Here is a 12,876-nt window from a genome sequence, read left to right on the forward strand (position 1 = left end):
CTTCAACTCCTGCTTCTAGGTTCCTGCCTTGTTTGAGTTCCTGTCCTGACCTTGTTTGATGATGAACAGCACTAGGGATGTGTAAGCGTTTTGGTCATGGTGTTTCATCACAGCCATAGAAACCCTAACTAGGATAAGTATAAAAGAAAGTAAGATGAAGAGGAATGTCTCTTACACGCTGCCTTCTACATCAGACACAAAATGTTGGTTGGAAGGGTAGAGAGATAGGTAGATGGTAGAGAGAGAAATAGATTTTTCTTTTTTTCTGTTTTTGAGAGTAAACACGTATGTTGAGGCTGTTAAAGGATAAAGTCTCTTGCTGCCCAGCCTGATGATCAGGAATTAGTCAAGATGTGGGCACAGTGAAAGAAGAGAACAGACTCCTACAAATTTTCCTCTGACCTCCATACGTGTACTGTGGCATTTGTACACACACACACACACACACACACACACACACACACACACACACGGCTCATGCACTCACCTGCACATACCTTCTACCCGCCAACACACAAAAATATACAATATAATTTAACATTTGTAACGACTAAAACCCTAGCATTCTGCAAAGATGGCTCAGCCAGTTTAGAGCGCGGGCTGCTCTTGCAGAGGATGTGGATTCAATTCATAGCATCCACAATTACGTTCACAACATCTGTAACTCCAGTGCCCCCTTCTGGCCTCCTTGGGTGCTGCATGCATATAGTGCACAGCCATACATCTATACATATAGAATAAAAATAAATACATTTTATAATAATAATAGATTTAAAAATCTAAACCTTAAAAAAATCCACAAAAGACAGGAAGAGCAAAGGAAGGAGCAGTTCCTTGAAGAAACTTGATTGGTAGGCTTGACTTCAGAATCACGCTGGCCCTAATTACAAAGCACAATTTAACAGCAAAGAAAACCAATCTTTTGGGCTGGAGAGAAGGCTCTGAGGTTAAGAGCACTGACTGCTCTTCCAGAGGTTCTGAGTTCAAATCCCAGCAACCACATGGTGGCTCCCAATCATCTGCAATGAGATTTGATGCCTGTGAAGAACATGAAGGCAGAACACTGTATAATAATAAATAAGTCTTTTAAAAAGAACAGTCTTTCTTAAAAGTGAGAAAGATGATACATCTAATCTTTAAATTATTATTTTACTTTTTTTGAGATCATAATTATATAATTTTTCCTTTCCTGCCCCCCAGTCCTTTCATAAACTCCTTGCTTCTCTCTTTCAAATTCATGACCTCTCTTTTCATTAACTGTTGTTATACGCTTATATATATGTAATATATATGTATATGTATGCATATATATGTAATATATATGTATATATGCATATACATATATACTATTCATTCCTAAATATATTAAGTGCAGCCGACTCAGTCCACATATGATACTTGTCTGTGAGTTTCAGGGCTGACCATGTGGAACTGGATAACCACCTGGTGTCGACTGTTTCTCCCACTCTCGGCATTTCCTGGCTCCCAGAGTTCTTCAGTAGGGCTGAGGCCCCACAATCTCCCCCATCTCCTCCTGCCTTCTGTTCTTGCCATCCTTGTTCAACACACGTTAAGGCAGCCATGTTGGCGAGACTTTATAAGAGTGGCCTCTGACATTCCTATAGGAGGCAAGTGGTCACAGAAAAGTCCCTGGTTTTTCTGGGTCTTTTCATCTTTACACCCTTCTCCCACCATGTCCCCTGAGCCTTCGGTGCAGGAGTGTTTTCTAAAGGAATTCTTTGGGACTGGGCTCCACAACTCTGCATTGTGATTGGTTGTGCTTTTCTATAGTGTTCTCAGTCTGTTGCAAAGAAACATTTCCTTGACGGTGGGTGAAGAACACACTTACCTGTGGGTACCATGGGTATCGGGACAAATATCTAAACTTTCAGCAAGATGAAGCTAACATGGGAGTGACCCATTGTGTGTGGTAGTTCTTTCCTGTGATCTGCTCACTTGGGGGGGGGGGTGCTAAGGCAGGAGAATTTCTGTGCGTTCTTCAGTAGCCCAGCTACATAGTAGAGTAATGTCTCAAGAGACAATAGAAAGAGGCGGGTGAAGAGGCGCCTCTGTTCAATGCACTTTGTGCTTTTGCAGAGAACAGACATAGAACAAAAAGAAAATAAAACTTATGTGGTGGTTCAAGTGAGAATAGACTCATATATTTGAATACTTTGTCACCAGTTGCCGGAGCTGTTTGGGAAGGATGGGAGGTGTGGCTTTGTTGGAGGAGATGTGTTACTGATAGTGGGCTTTGAGGTTCCAAAAGCTCATTTCCAGTTAGCTCTCTGGGGCTCCCGCTTAAAGATCAGATGTAAGCTCTCAGTTCCTTCTCCAGTGCCACAGTTCCTTTTCCAGCCTTCCTGCCTGCTGCCACACTCCCCAATATAGAAGCTATGGACCATAACCCTCTGGAACCATGAAACCCAATAAAGTTACCGCCACGCCTGAGGAACCCATGTGGGGGAATGCCAACAAAAGCCCTGATTGTTGTCCTCAACAAGGAATTGCATTTGTAGAATCTGTCCCCACACAAAAGTGCCAGCTTTGTTTCTCAATTTTAAAGCCAGAAAATGAGTTTGTGGTGTGGTGAAATACCCCTGCCAAACGGTACGCCCTCCACAAGGCAGTAATTTAATGGAGCATGAAGGACAGAAAAAGTCAACACTGACACATGTCACAAGTGCCGTTGTGTCTTTTCACAGCCCATGACAATGTTCCAAATTCAGTTCCTGAATGCTGTGGGTGACCTGCTGGACCTCATTCCCTCTCTGTCTCCCACAAAAAGCAGCAGCATAAAGAAGTTTAAGATCTGGGACATGGGCCACTGTTCTGCTCTTATTAAGGTGAGACCTGCAGCCCCTGTCTTCTTCCCACCCACATGGACCTTTTATTAGCATATATTAATTACACACCATAACAGATTCTTTGTCTACATGTCTATTATCCATGTATGGATCCTCTATGGTAGAAATTAACTGACAGGAACTTGGGTGGAGTTCAAGATTCCTACCTTCCAGGTTCTATTTCACAAAGAAGGACAGTTTGCGTTGCATTAAATTTAGTACTGTAATAAAGAAAGCAATAATCACTCATGGGTAAAAGGCTCTCGCTGCCAAGCCTGATGCCCTGAGTTCAATCACTGAGAACCACAGAGTGAAAGGAGAGAATTAACTCCATACATTGTCCTCTGACCTCCACATGTATATCAGGGAATGCTCACATCCACCGGAATACATAGACAGCTACCTGCATTATTAACTGTGATTCTGACTACAGGTCCTTCCTGGATTTGAAAACATCTATTTTGCCCACTCAAGCTGGTACACATATGCTGCCATGCTCAGGATCTACAAACACTGGGACTTCAACATCAAGGACAAAAACACCTTCAGCAACCGCCTCTCTTTCAGCAGTTACCCAGGTAAGCAGACTTAGATGGAGATCTGCGCACTTTTTTCAAAACGCTGGTGATCTGAAGTTAGCTGCAAGGAGCGACAAAGTGTCTGCAGCTGGGGTAGAGTCTGCTCTCAGAGTGTCGTTTGGAGAAATAACGTTGTCTTGTTGAACGGATGACCGGTAGAAAGTGCTTTGTAAATATAAGTAGATCCATCTGAATTCATCTCAGACGCCACTTCAGTGTATGTTCCCTGGGCTGCGCAGTGCTAGCAGATGAACTCAGCAGGTCCTGCTTCCGGAATCTCCATTTCCCTCATCCACCCGATGTGTGACACCTCATCCTTCTGTTAATGGGGGACTGAGTGTGTAGACTTTGTGTTCTTGTACAGCGGTCAGGAGAACCAGGAATCACAGATGAGTAACAGCATCACTAGATATGATAGGTTCTGTCTAACTCCTGTTTTCCACCACTGCAACAAAAACGCCCTGACAAAAGCAACCGAAGGGAGAAAGGGCTTCTTGGGTGTAAGTAATCCATCGAGGTGTGGAAGTCCTAGAGGCAAGAGCTTGCTTGCGGTAGCTGGTCACATGTGTCCACAGTCAGGAAGCAGACAGAGAGATGGATGCTCCCATTTAGCTTCCTTTCTTCTGTTTATCCGTGACCCAGGACCAGGGAATGGAGCCATCTGCTTTTAGGGCGGGTCTTCCCAGCCCAATTATCTTAGTAAGACAGTTCTTCACAGGCTTAACCAGAGGCTAACAATCTAGACAACCTCTCACAGGTGTGCCCAGACTTCACAGGTGTCTCCTGGGTGACCGAAGATCCTATCAAGCTGGTGATCGATATTAACCATGACAGCTAGAAACACTTCATAAACATCGGGAGTAGCCCCAAGAGGGAGAATGCCCCAATCACTTGATGGGGAAGGTGAGGCCGACAATGAAAGGTCTCAGAGAGGAGGGCTTGCAAGAGCCAATGCCTAAAGGTGACCTGGGAGGATCGACAGTGAGTCGAGGGTGGTGACAGGGACAGGGAGGAGAGGCATACAACTTTAGTGAGCACTGGGCGTGTTGGGAGAGACAGCTCTATCGCTCCCATTGACTGATGGGAGGGCGGCCGGAATGTGGAGCCAGTATTTCCAGAGCCCCCACTTCTTAAGAACAGAATATTGATTTAAGGCTATCACGGTGGCACCACTTGGGAGGGAGAGGCAGGCAGGTTCTTGTGATTTTTGATGCACACTGAGACTACACAGAGAGTTCCAGGCCAGCTGGGACTACACAGTGAAACTTTGTATCAAAATGGGGGGGGGGGGATGACAAGAAACAAACAAAGAAAAGAAAGAAAAGGAGAAGGAAAGATAGAGCTAATGAGGCTCGTTATTTTTAATTTCAAATCACCAATGTGTTGTTAAGGGCTTTTGCTTTCTATATCTGAGAGAGAGAGAGAGAGAGAGAGAGAGAGAGAGAGAGAGAGAGAGAGAGGGAGAGAGAGAGAGGGAGAGGGAGGGAGGGAAGAAGGGAGGGAGAGAGAGAGAGGGAGAGGGAGGGAGGAAGGGAGAGGGAGAGAGGGAGGGAGGGAGAGAGGGAGGGGGAGGGAGAAACTGCTATGCTTTCCTTTTGAGATGATAGTGTTAGCAGCAGGGTAAGCATGTCCTGAACATGGAAGTGTCCTTCCCCTTAGATGTTGTGATGGAGTTTCTAAGGGCTGGTGGGATTTTCTTCCTTAAGTGTTCAATAGGATTCACCAGTCACTAAGGCATGGAATGATTCTGGAACATTCTCAGTTTCTTTCATTGACAGAAGACTCTAGTGGCCTAATTCTTGAATTTGTGTCTTTTACGGATTTTCTTTCCTGGTCTAAGGTCTTTTGAGTGGAAGTTAAATCCATCCCCTGACATTTTGTCATCTGTAGGAGGGGCCGCGTTCCTGGTGCTTTTTTGATCTTGTACATTAGGGTGTTTTTGTTTTGTTTTTTCCCAAGAGCCAAACATGAGTTTTATGTATTTGTTTCTTTGTCAATTTTCTTCTTTATTGTTTACATCTTATCATTTTCCCCTTCTAATTACTTTACAAGCTTACATAACAGAGTTGGTCTGTCAAGAGCACAATCTGTTTGGACCATAGATTTAAGGTATGATATTTGGACTTAAGCTGCCATCTTGATACTTAGTTTCTTTATTTCATCGTCTTGTCTCTCTGCATTTGAACACAGTGGTCTAAAATATTTTCTATTAGGGGCTCAGAGGTTGAGAGCACTCGCTACCTTTGCAGAGGGAAGAGAGTTGGGTGCCAGCACCCATGTGGCAGCTCAGAACTCCAGAGTCAGATCTAATATTCTCTGCTGACCTCCACAGACACCAGGCATGGGCTTGGTGCACAGATACACACGCTGGCAAGCACCCAGACACATAAAGTAAGCAAATCTAGAAACTTCTATAGTTAATACCTAAGTTGGTTTTTTACATTGCATCCTCATTATCCCTGCTGCTTAGGGACTGTAGCACAAAACCTTAACTCACACTTCACTTAGGGACTGTAGCACAAAACCTTAACTCACACTTCACTTAGGGACTGTAGCACAAAACCTTAACTCACACTTCACTTAGGGACTGTAGCACAAAACCTTAACTCACACTTCACTTAGGGACTGTAGCACAAAACCTTAACTCACACTTCACTTAGGGACTGTAGCACAAAACCTTAGCTCACACTTCACTTAGGGACTGTAGCACAAAACCTTAGCTCAGACTTCACTTAGGGACTGTAGCACAAAACCTTAGCTCACACTTCACTTAGGGACTGCAGTACAAAACCTTAACTCAGATTTCACTGAGGGACTGTAGTACAAAACCTTAACTCAGATTTCACTTAGGGACTGTAGCACAAAACCTTAACTCACACTTCACTTAGGGACTGTGGTACAAAACCTTAACTCAGATTTCACTTAGGGACTGTAGTACAAAACCTTAACTCACACTTCACTTAGGGACTGTATTACATATCCTTAACTCACACTTCACTTAGGGACTGTAGCACAAAACCTTAACTCAAACTTTACTTAGGGACTGTAGCACAAAACCTTAACTCACACTTCATTTAGGGACTGTAGCACTAAACCTTAACTCAGACTTCACTTAGGGACTGTATTACATATCCTTAACTCACACTTCACTTAGGGACTGTAGCACAAAACCTTAACTCACACTTTACTTAGGGACTGTAGCACATATCCTTAGCTCACACTTCACTTAGGGACTGTAGCACAAAACCTTAACTCAGACTTCACTTAGGGACTGTAGCACATATCCCTAACTCACACTTCACTTAGGGACTGTAGCACATATCCTTAACTCAGACTTCAGGTTAATATTTAATTATATGTATAAAAACATGGGTAGGGCAGGGCATATAGTTCAGTTGGCAGAATGCCTGAAAGTCCTAGGTTCAGTCCCCTGTACCACATATGTTTGTGTATGTATGTGCACATAATCTAATTTTTATTCAAACCTCTAATGAAATGAGGATTACATATATTAACTAAGATTGAGGTGAATTGCCAGTATTTTAAATTAGTATATTGTATATTGTCATATTTATATGACTGGTGGTTTTTGTTTTCTTTCTGTTTATTCTCATGAGCATATAGGTCTTGTAAAATAATATTTTTCAATCCTCTTTCAAGATTTTCAGCACTTACGGCTTCAAATATCTTTTCCATCCATCTCTTCTCTCATTTGGAGACTCCATTGTGACTGCTTGTGCTCCTAAATGCTCCTACAGCTCTTCTCCCACACCTGGCTTTCTTACTGTGCTTAAAGGCAGCCTGGTAAGGGTTAAGTCTCACTCCTAGGATCTCCGTTCACCCAAAGTTATTCTTTTTTTGACCCTGTCTCCATACACCAGCAAGATCTAAGACTTGTCTCAGGACACCAAACTTCATGTGAGGGATCCCAGCCTAGGGTGTAAAGGTTCAGTTTCTCCCAACAGCTGGCCATTTTCTAGAACCTTCATAGCCATTCTGATTAGAAATAGCATGGAAGCCTGCATCTCTAATGCCAGCACCCAGGAGGCAGAGGCAGGCAGATCTCCGTGAGTCTGAGGCCAGCCTGGTCTACAGAGTGAGTTCCAGGACAGCCGGAGCACAAACACATTTTATAGCAGTTTGAGCTTTTTGCTCTTCTGTTATAGAATAAAAAGGAAAGAAGATTCTTTTTTTTTTTTTTCAATTCCCTACTATGTGCCTGGCTCTGTGACCGGTTGATAAACATTTGTCGTATACAGAATAGGTCATTTAATTTCTACCTAACAAACAAAAATAACCAATGGTATTTCATTTGATTTCATAAAGACAGAAATAGGTTGAGAGAAGGTTAAGTAGGCTATACCAATAGACAATGTCACACAACCACACTGAACAGTCTATCTGACGATGCTCTTTCCTGAAACAGCTCAGTTTGCACTGAGGGAGGAAACCATGAACTCAGCCCCAGGTTGTAAGGAGCTCCGCAACAGAACATGAGAATGAAATCAAGCCCCAGGAGAATTTAATCAGTGCCCAAGGTTCATAATGTGGTTACTTTCCTAGGTTTTTTAAGTTGCCTCTTTAATAAATGTATGCTGTGAATATTTGGACGAACCATAATTACTTTTACTGATTCCACGTTACTTCTTTGATCTTGGAGACTGTAAGATCTGTACAAAGGATTCACGGGTGAGAACAGGGCCAAGTTCCCTGCTTGAGTCTAGGGAGAGGACGAGGGGAAATAAAAGCAGCGCATTTGTCACAAAGAATTACAGGCAGATTTTGTAGCACGTGAGGTTTTCTTAAGGCTCCCTTTTGGATGTGTTTTTTTCTCCTGTGGCATGGTCCCGGGACACAATGTCTTCTGAGGGACACACCTGTCTCAGTCATCCTCCCTTTTGGCCCCGAGGCCCCAACAATGTTTGCTATTCTCTTCCGGAAGAACTTGTCCCTCAGCAGTCCCCAGCTCTTCCCTGTGCACACAGCTCCCAGGACTGTTCCTATTGCGGTTTCTTCGTTGTGAATGGGAATCATTTTCTTTTACATGACTGTACATCTGTTCCCATCGCCTTTGTCGGGTGCGTACATGTGTGTGTGTGTGTGTGTGTGTGTGTGTGTGTGTGTGTGTGTGTAGATCAAAGAATGGCTTCCACCCTTCCAGAGGAAGGAGTCCCAAGTGCCACAGATGTATAAACACTATTCACTATCGATTTCTTTTTCAATTAATAAATCTGGAGAGATTTCTCAGTGGGTAGAGGGCTTGCCACAAAAACGCGAAGACTTAGGTTCGATTCCCAGGACTAGCATCAAAACTGCTTGGCTGCTGGTGGGTCGGTGTAATCCCCGAGCTGGGGAGGCAGAGACTGCGGGATGCCTGGGGCTCACTGGCTGGCCAGCCTAGTTGACTTGGCAAGCTCCAGGCCGCTGAGGGAGCCTCTCTCAAAAAGTAAGGTGGGAGCCTGCAAAACGGCTTAGCTGGTAAAGGTGCAAGCCGCCAGGCCGGATGACCCAGATTGAATATCTCCACATGGAGAGAACTGACCCCCTCCCGTTATTCTCTGACCTCTGACCCACATATGCGAGGCACAGCACATTTGAGATCACACTTAAAAAAAAAAAGTTTTATTGATTCTTTGTGAGTTGTACATTGATTTGCATTTTCCTGATGAGTAAAGATGTTGAACAGTTCTTTAAGAGTGTCTCAACCATTCGAGATTCCTCTGTTGAGAATTCTGTTGGGCTCTGTACCCTATTTTTTGATTGGAATATGCTGTGGTAAATATTTAAAAAGGCAGTGCTGGGTTCCCTCGAGTTACCACTAGGCGCGCTCCTGACCTTGGCTCTCTCTGACCTGAGTGGTCCTCCGACCGCTCCAGCGTGGCAGCCCACCACGCCACTTCTCTGGAAAGAACATGCCACACAATATCTCTGATCCAATTGATAAGATATAATTTGTCCATCAAGACAGCACAAAATCCTGTACAAACTCGTCCCTTTAAAATATACATACCAACCTGTATTGGTGCAGAGAGGTACAGAGAGGGTCATCTGTGTCTTCCTCCATCTTCCCTCCTTATTCCCTTTCTTCTTCTTTCCAAAAAACTTTGTTCCCACCTCTCTTCCTTCCTGTCCAATGACAGGCTTTGAGCCAGCCCTCTTAATTTCAACCACAGGGATATTTGGTTTGTTGGTGTTCTCTATATATTTTGGGTGTTAGTCCTTCACACACACACACACACACACACACACACCAAGCCAAAACCAACTTAACCCCCTCCCCCCAGATCAAACCAAAGCAAGCCAATTCAAGGCAGTGTATTGTGTAACTGAATTGTGGTCACCACATCAGTTTCCTCTGGCTACATAAAAACAAGGAACCACATCGTACAGACTGGAAGCTGTCTGTGATCAACACTGCGTTTCTAGGTTGGCAGGGTGGGCCTCTCTATCCATCTCTGAGGAGCCCTTAATCCTTAGGTTGGCGGTGGTTTCATAGCCAGCTCTTCAGATCTCTGATGCTGAATGTCCTGGATCAACTGACATGACCTGCCCCCCGAACACCTTACAGGGTGTTCCATCTTAGAGAAGGAGCTAGCTCCTTCTCCAGGTCATTCAAGGCCACAGGACAAAGCAGAAGCGGGCGCTGAACTACTGAGCGCTCTGCTTTGAACAAATCCTAAATTTAGCAGGTTTTAAGGGAGACATCCATTCAGGGGGCGGGCAGACAGAAGGGTACCGCAGCCTGCCTGGTTTGTCGCCACCGGAGCACACAGCAGTCAGTCCCTAGTCTACAAGGATTCATTCCCAACTCCCAGGAGGCTGCCAGAAACTGACGGACCTGCAGTCTGTGTGACTCTGTCCTTCCCTATCAAATACGAGTACAATATGCTCCATTTATAAATTGTCAGTGTAATAATAGAAAATTATTTTAAGGAAGTTATAAATTTGATTTTCCTGTTTTTTTGTATGTTTTTATGTTTTCTGAGACAGGATCTCATCCTGTAGCTTAGGGACCCTTTTAGCCTTTCCCGGCCTCAAACTTGTGCTGACCCCCTGCCTCCGCCTCCCAAGTACTGGGATTACAAGCATTTCCTCATCCAGCTCAGATTTTCCAGTTTAGGTGTAGACCACGGTGTTAGAGAGACCCTGGACCCCACTTACGGGTGTAGGTTGATGTCAAGGGGATACATGATTGACAGCAGAGAGTGGGCGGGAACAAAGTGTTTGTTAGGCGGGAAAGAAGAGGAAGGAGGAGAAGCAAGATGGAGACGGATCAGGAAAATCCAGATCCAGGTGGAAGGTCAGTTTTCTCTTGTCTAGGTGGACGGTTTGCATCTTTATTAATTGGCTGCGAGATTATTGTGTGGATATATTGTAGATCGAGAATTTAACGTCTAAATCCGGTTGACAAATTACAAGTTTCAAGAGCGTTGCTTTGACCGGGCTACAGGGGATGTGAGCAGAGGTCCTAGCGGGCTGAGAGCCAGCCTGGAGAGCGCGGCTGTAACATACCCGGCGTGGTGCCACGTAGTGTGGTACCACACTCGAAGTGCGTGTCGGGCGTGGTGACTACCCCCCAAAGGGACAGTGTGTGAAAGCGGCTGGCAGGGAAGCAGCCGGGGCGTGGGCTCCCACTGGAACGGCTCATCAACTGCGCAGAGTGGGAACTCACGTGAACTGGTGGCCACTGATTTTTTTTCTTTTCTTTTTGACATTTTTCAGTCACTTTTTTTTTTTAAGCAGCAAATCAACATCACAACCGAAGCCTAACCTAGATGTGCATCTGACAGTGAAGCACTGGAAGTTCAGTGGAAAAGGTTTTCAAGCAAACCCATCAAATACGTGATCTCCCACTATCCAAACAGACAGCACTCAGTGTACGCCTTGCTAAGTGACTCCCAGGGATCTGAGCAGTTACTGCTGTGAAGACAAACCTGTAGTACAGTCGCATGAGTCTTGGGCACTAAACCCAATCAGTTCACCGGAGTTAAGAAGTTGAAACCCTGGTTAGGAACTGTGTGGTGGCGGGAGGGCGGGGTGAGGCGGAGTCTAGGCCAGATGACCCAAGAACTATAACTTTCCAATGCAGACCAGGCATAGTAAATCTCCATTTAAGAAAACAAAAACCAGGCAATTAAAACTTACAATTCTAGGGGGAAGGGGGGATCGGACCGGGGTGGGAGAAGGGGATAACATTTCAAATGATAAATACAGAGAGTATCTAATAAGAAAAAACAGAAAAAAAGAAAACCTTACAATTCCAGCAGCCCATAAACCAAACAAAAATATTGTAAAAGGAAATTCAAACTATGTTCAGAGATCTCCACCCCACCCACTGTTTCATTGACGATCACAGATGAAAGCAACATGACCGTCACTGGAATCAATTTTTCCCCATGGAGGTATAAAATCTACATAGAAACCTCATACTATACTATAACAAACTGTACTCTTGCAATTCTTTTTAATTCCCTTTAAACCCTGTATGACATAATGTTTACCGTTGTAAAAATGTTTTTGTGATTCTGAACCTGGTTCCAATTCTTTTTCACTGACTTTTCTATCAATATTTAATATTCCGGCTACCGATTCTAATCATGAAGTCCCCTCTTCACAAGGCACACTCAGAAATGACTGCGCACAGGCTGTGGAAAGTGTGTCTATCCCAAGAGCACACGCGTGCCTGTTTTGGGATCTGAAGGCTTTGACACTGTTTTTTTGTTTTTTGTTTTTTAAGACTTATTTATTTATCTTGTGTATGTGAGGACATTATTGCTGTCTTCAAACACGCCAGAAGAGGGCCTCAGATCCTGTTACAGATGGTTGTGAGCCGCCCTGTGGTTGCTGGGAATTGAACTCAGGACTCTTAACCACTGAGCCATCTCTCCAGCCCAGCCACTATTCCTGATGAGACTTCCAGTCTCGTAACTGTCCAAGTGCACTGTCTCACTGCCATGCAGTCTCACGTCCTGGGACAGGAAGGCTGGTTCACAGCGGGTGAAAAGCTACAGGAGTCTGAGTTTTAATGGCTGATAAACTTTAACAGCCCACAGAAGTGGAAAACATTTTTCCTTTTTTGCTACTTAAGGATGTGCCATGGATGATTTTAACACTTACCACAACAGTGTTCCATCCCGGAGAACAAGATAACTCGGGCTCCCCTTTCAGGTTAGCCAGCCTAGGAATGCAGTATTGATCACAGACTTGCTTTCTTGTTTTTAAGTGAAATCCAGTGTCTGTGTGGCATAGTGTGTGTGTGTGTGTGTGTGTGTGTGTGTGTGTGTGTGTGTGTGTGTGTGTGTGTGGTATATGTGTATGTGCATGTCATAACATACATGTGGAGTGAGAAGACGGCTCTCAGGAGTGGGCTCTGTTTCTATACGGTGGGTACCAGGGACAGAACTCAGGCTGTGACAGGTGCCTTTCCTGCTTACTCAATTCACTGGTCCTAA

General features: G+C 44.4%; 1 protein-coding gene across 1 annotated transcript in view; it reads left to right on the forward strand.

The window, feature by feature from the left end:
- PLBD1 (phospholipase B domain containing 1) overlaps positions 1-12,876 on the forward strand; it is a 47,236-nt gene that overhangs the window by 25,876 nt on the left and 8,484 nt on the right. The window contains exons 5-6 of the mRNA XM_080914876.1: positions 2,706-2,846; positions 3,280-3,424. Of these exons, the coding sequence (XP_080771002.1) occupies positions 2,706-2,846; positions 3,280-3,424 (286 nt within the window). The remainder of the gene's footprint in view (positions 1-2,705; positions 2,847-3,279; positions 3,425-12,876) is intronic.

This window comes from Micromys minutus (assembly GCF_963924665.1).
Source record: "Micromys minutus genome assembly, chromosome: 3".
Lineage (NCBI taxonomy): Eukaryota > Metazoa > Chordata > Mammalia > Rodentia > Muridae > Micromys > Micromys minutus.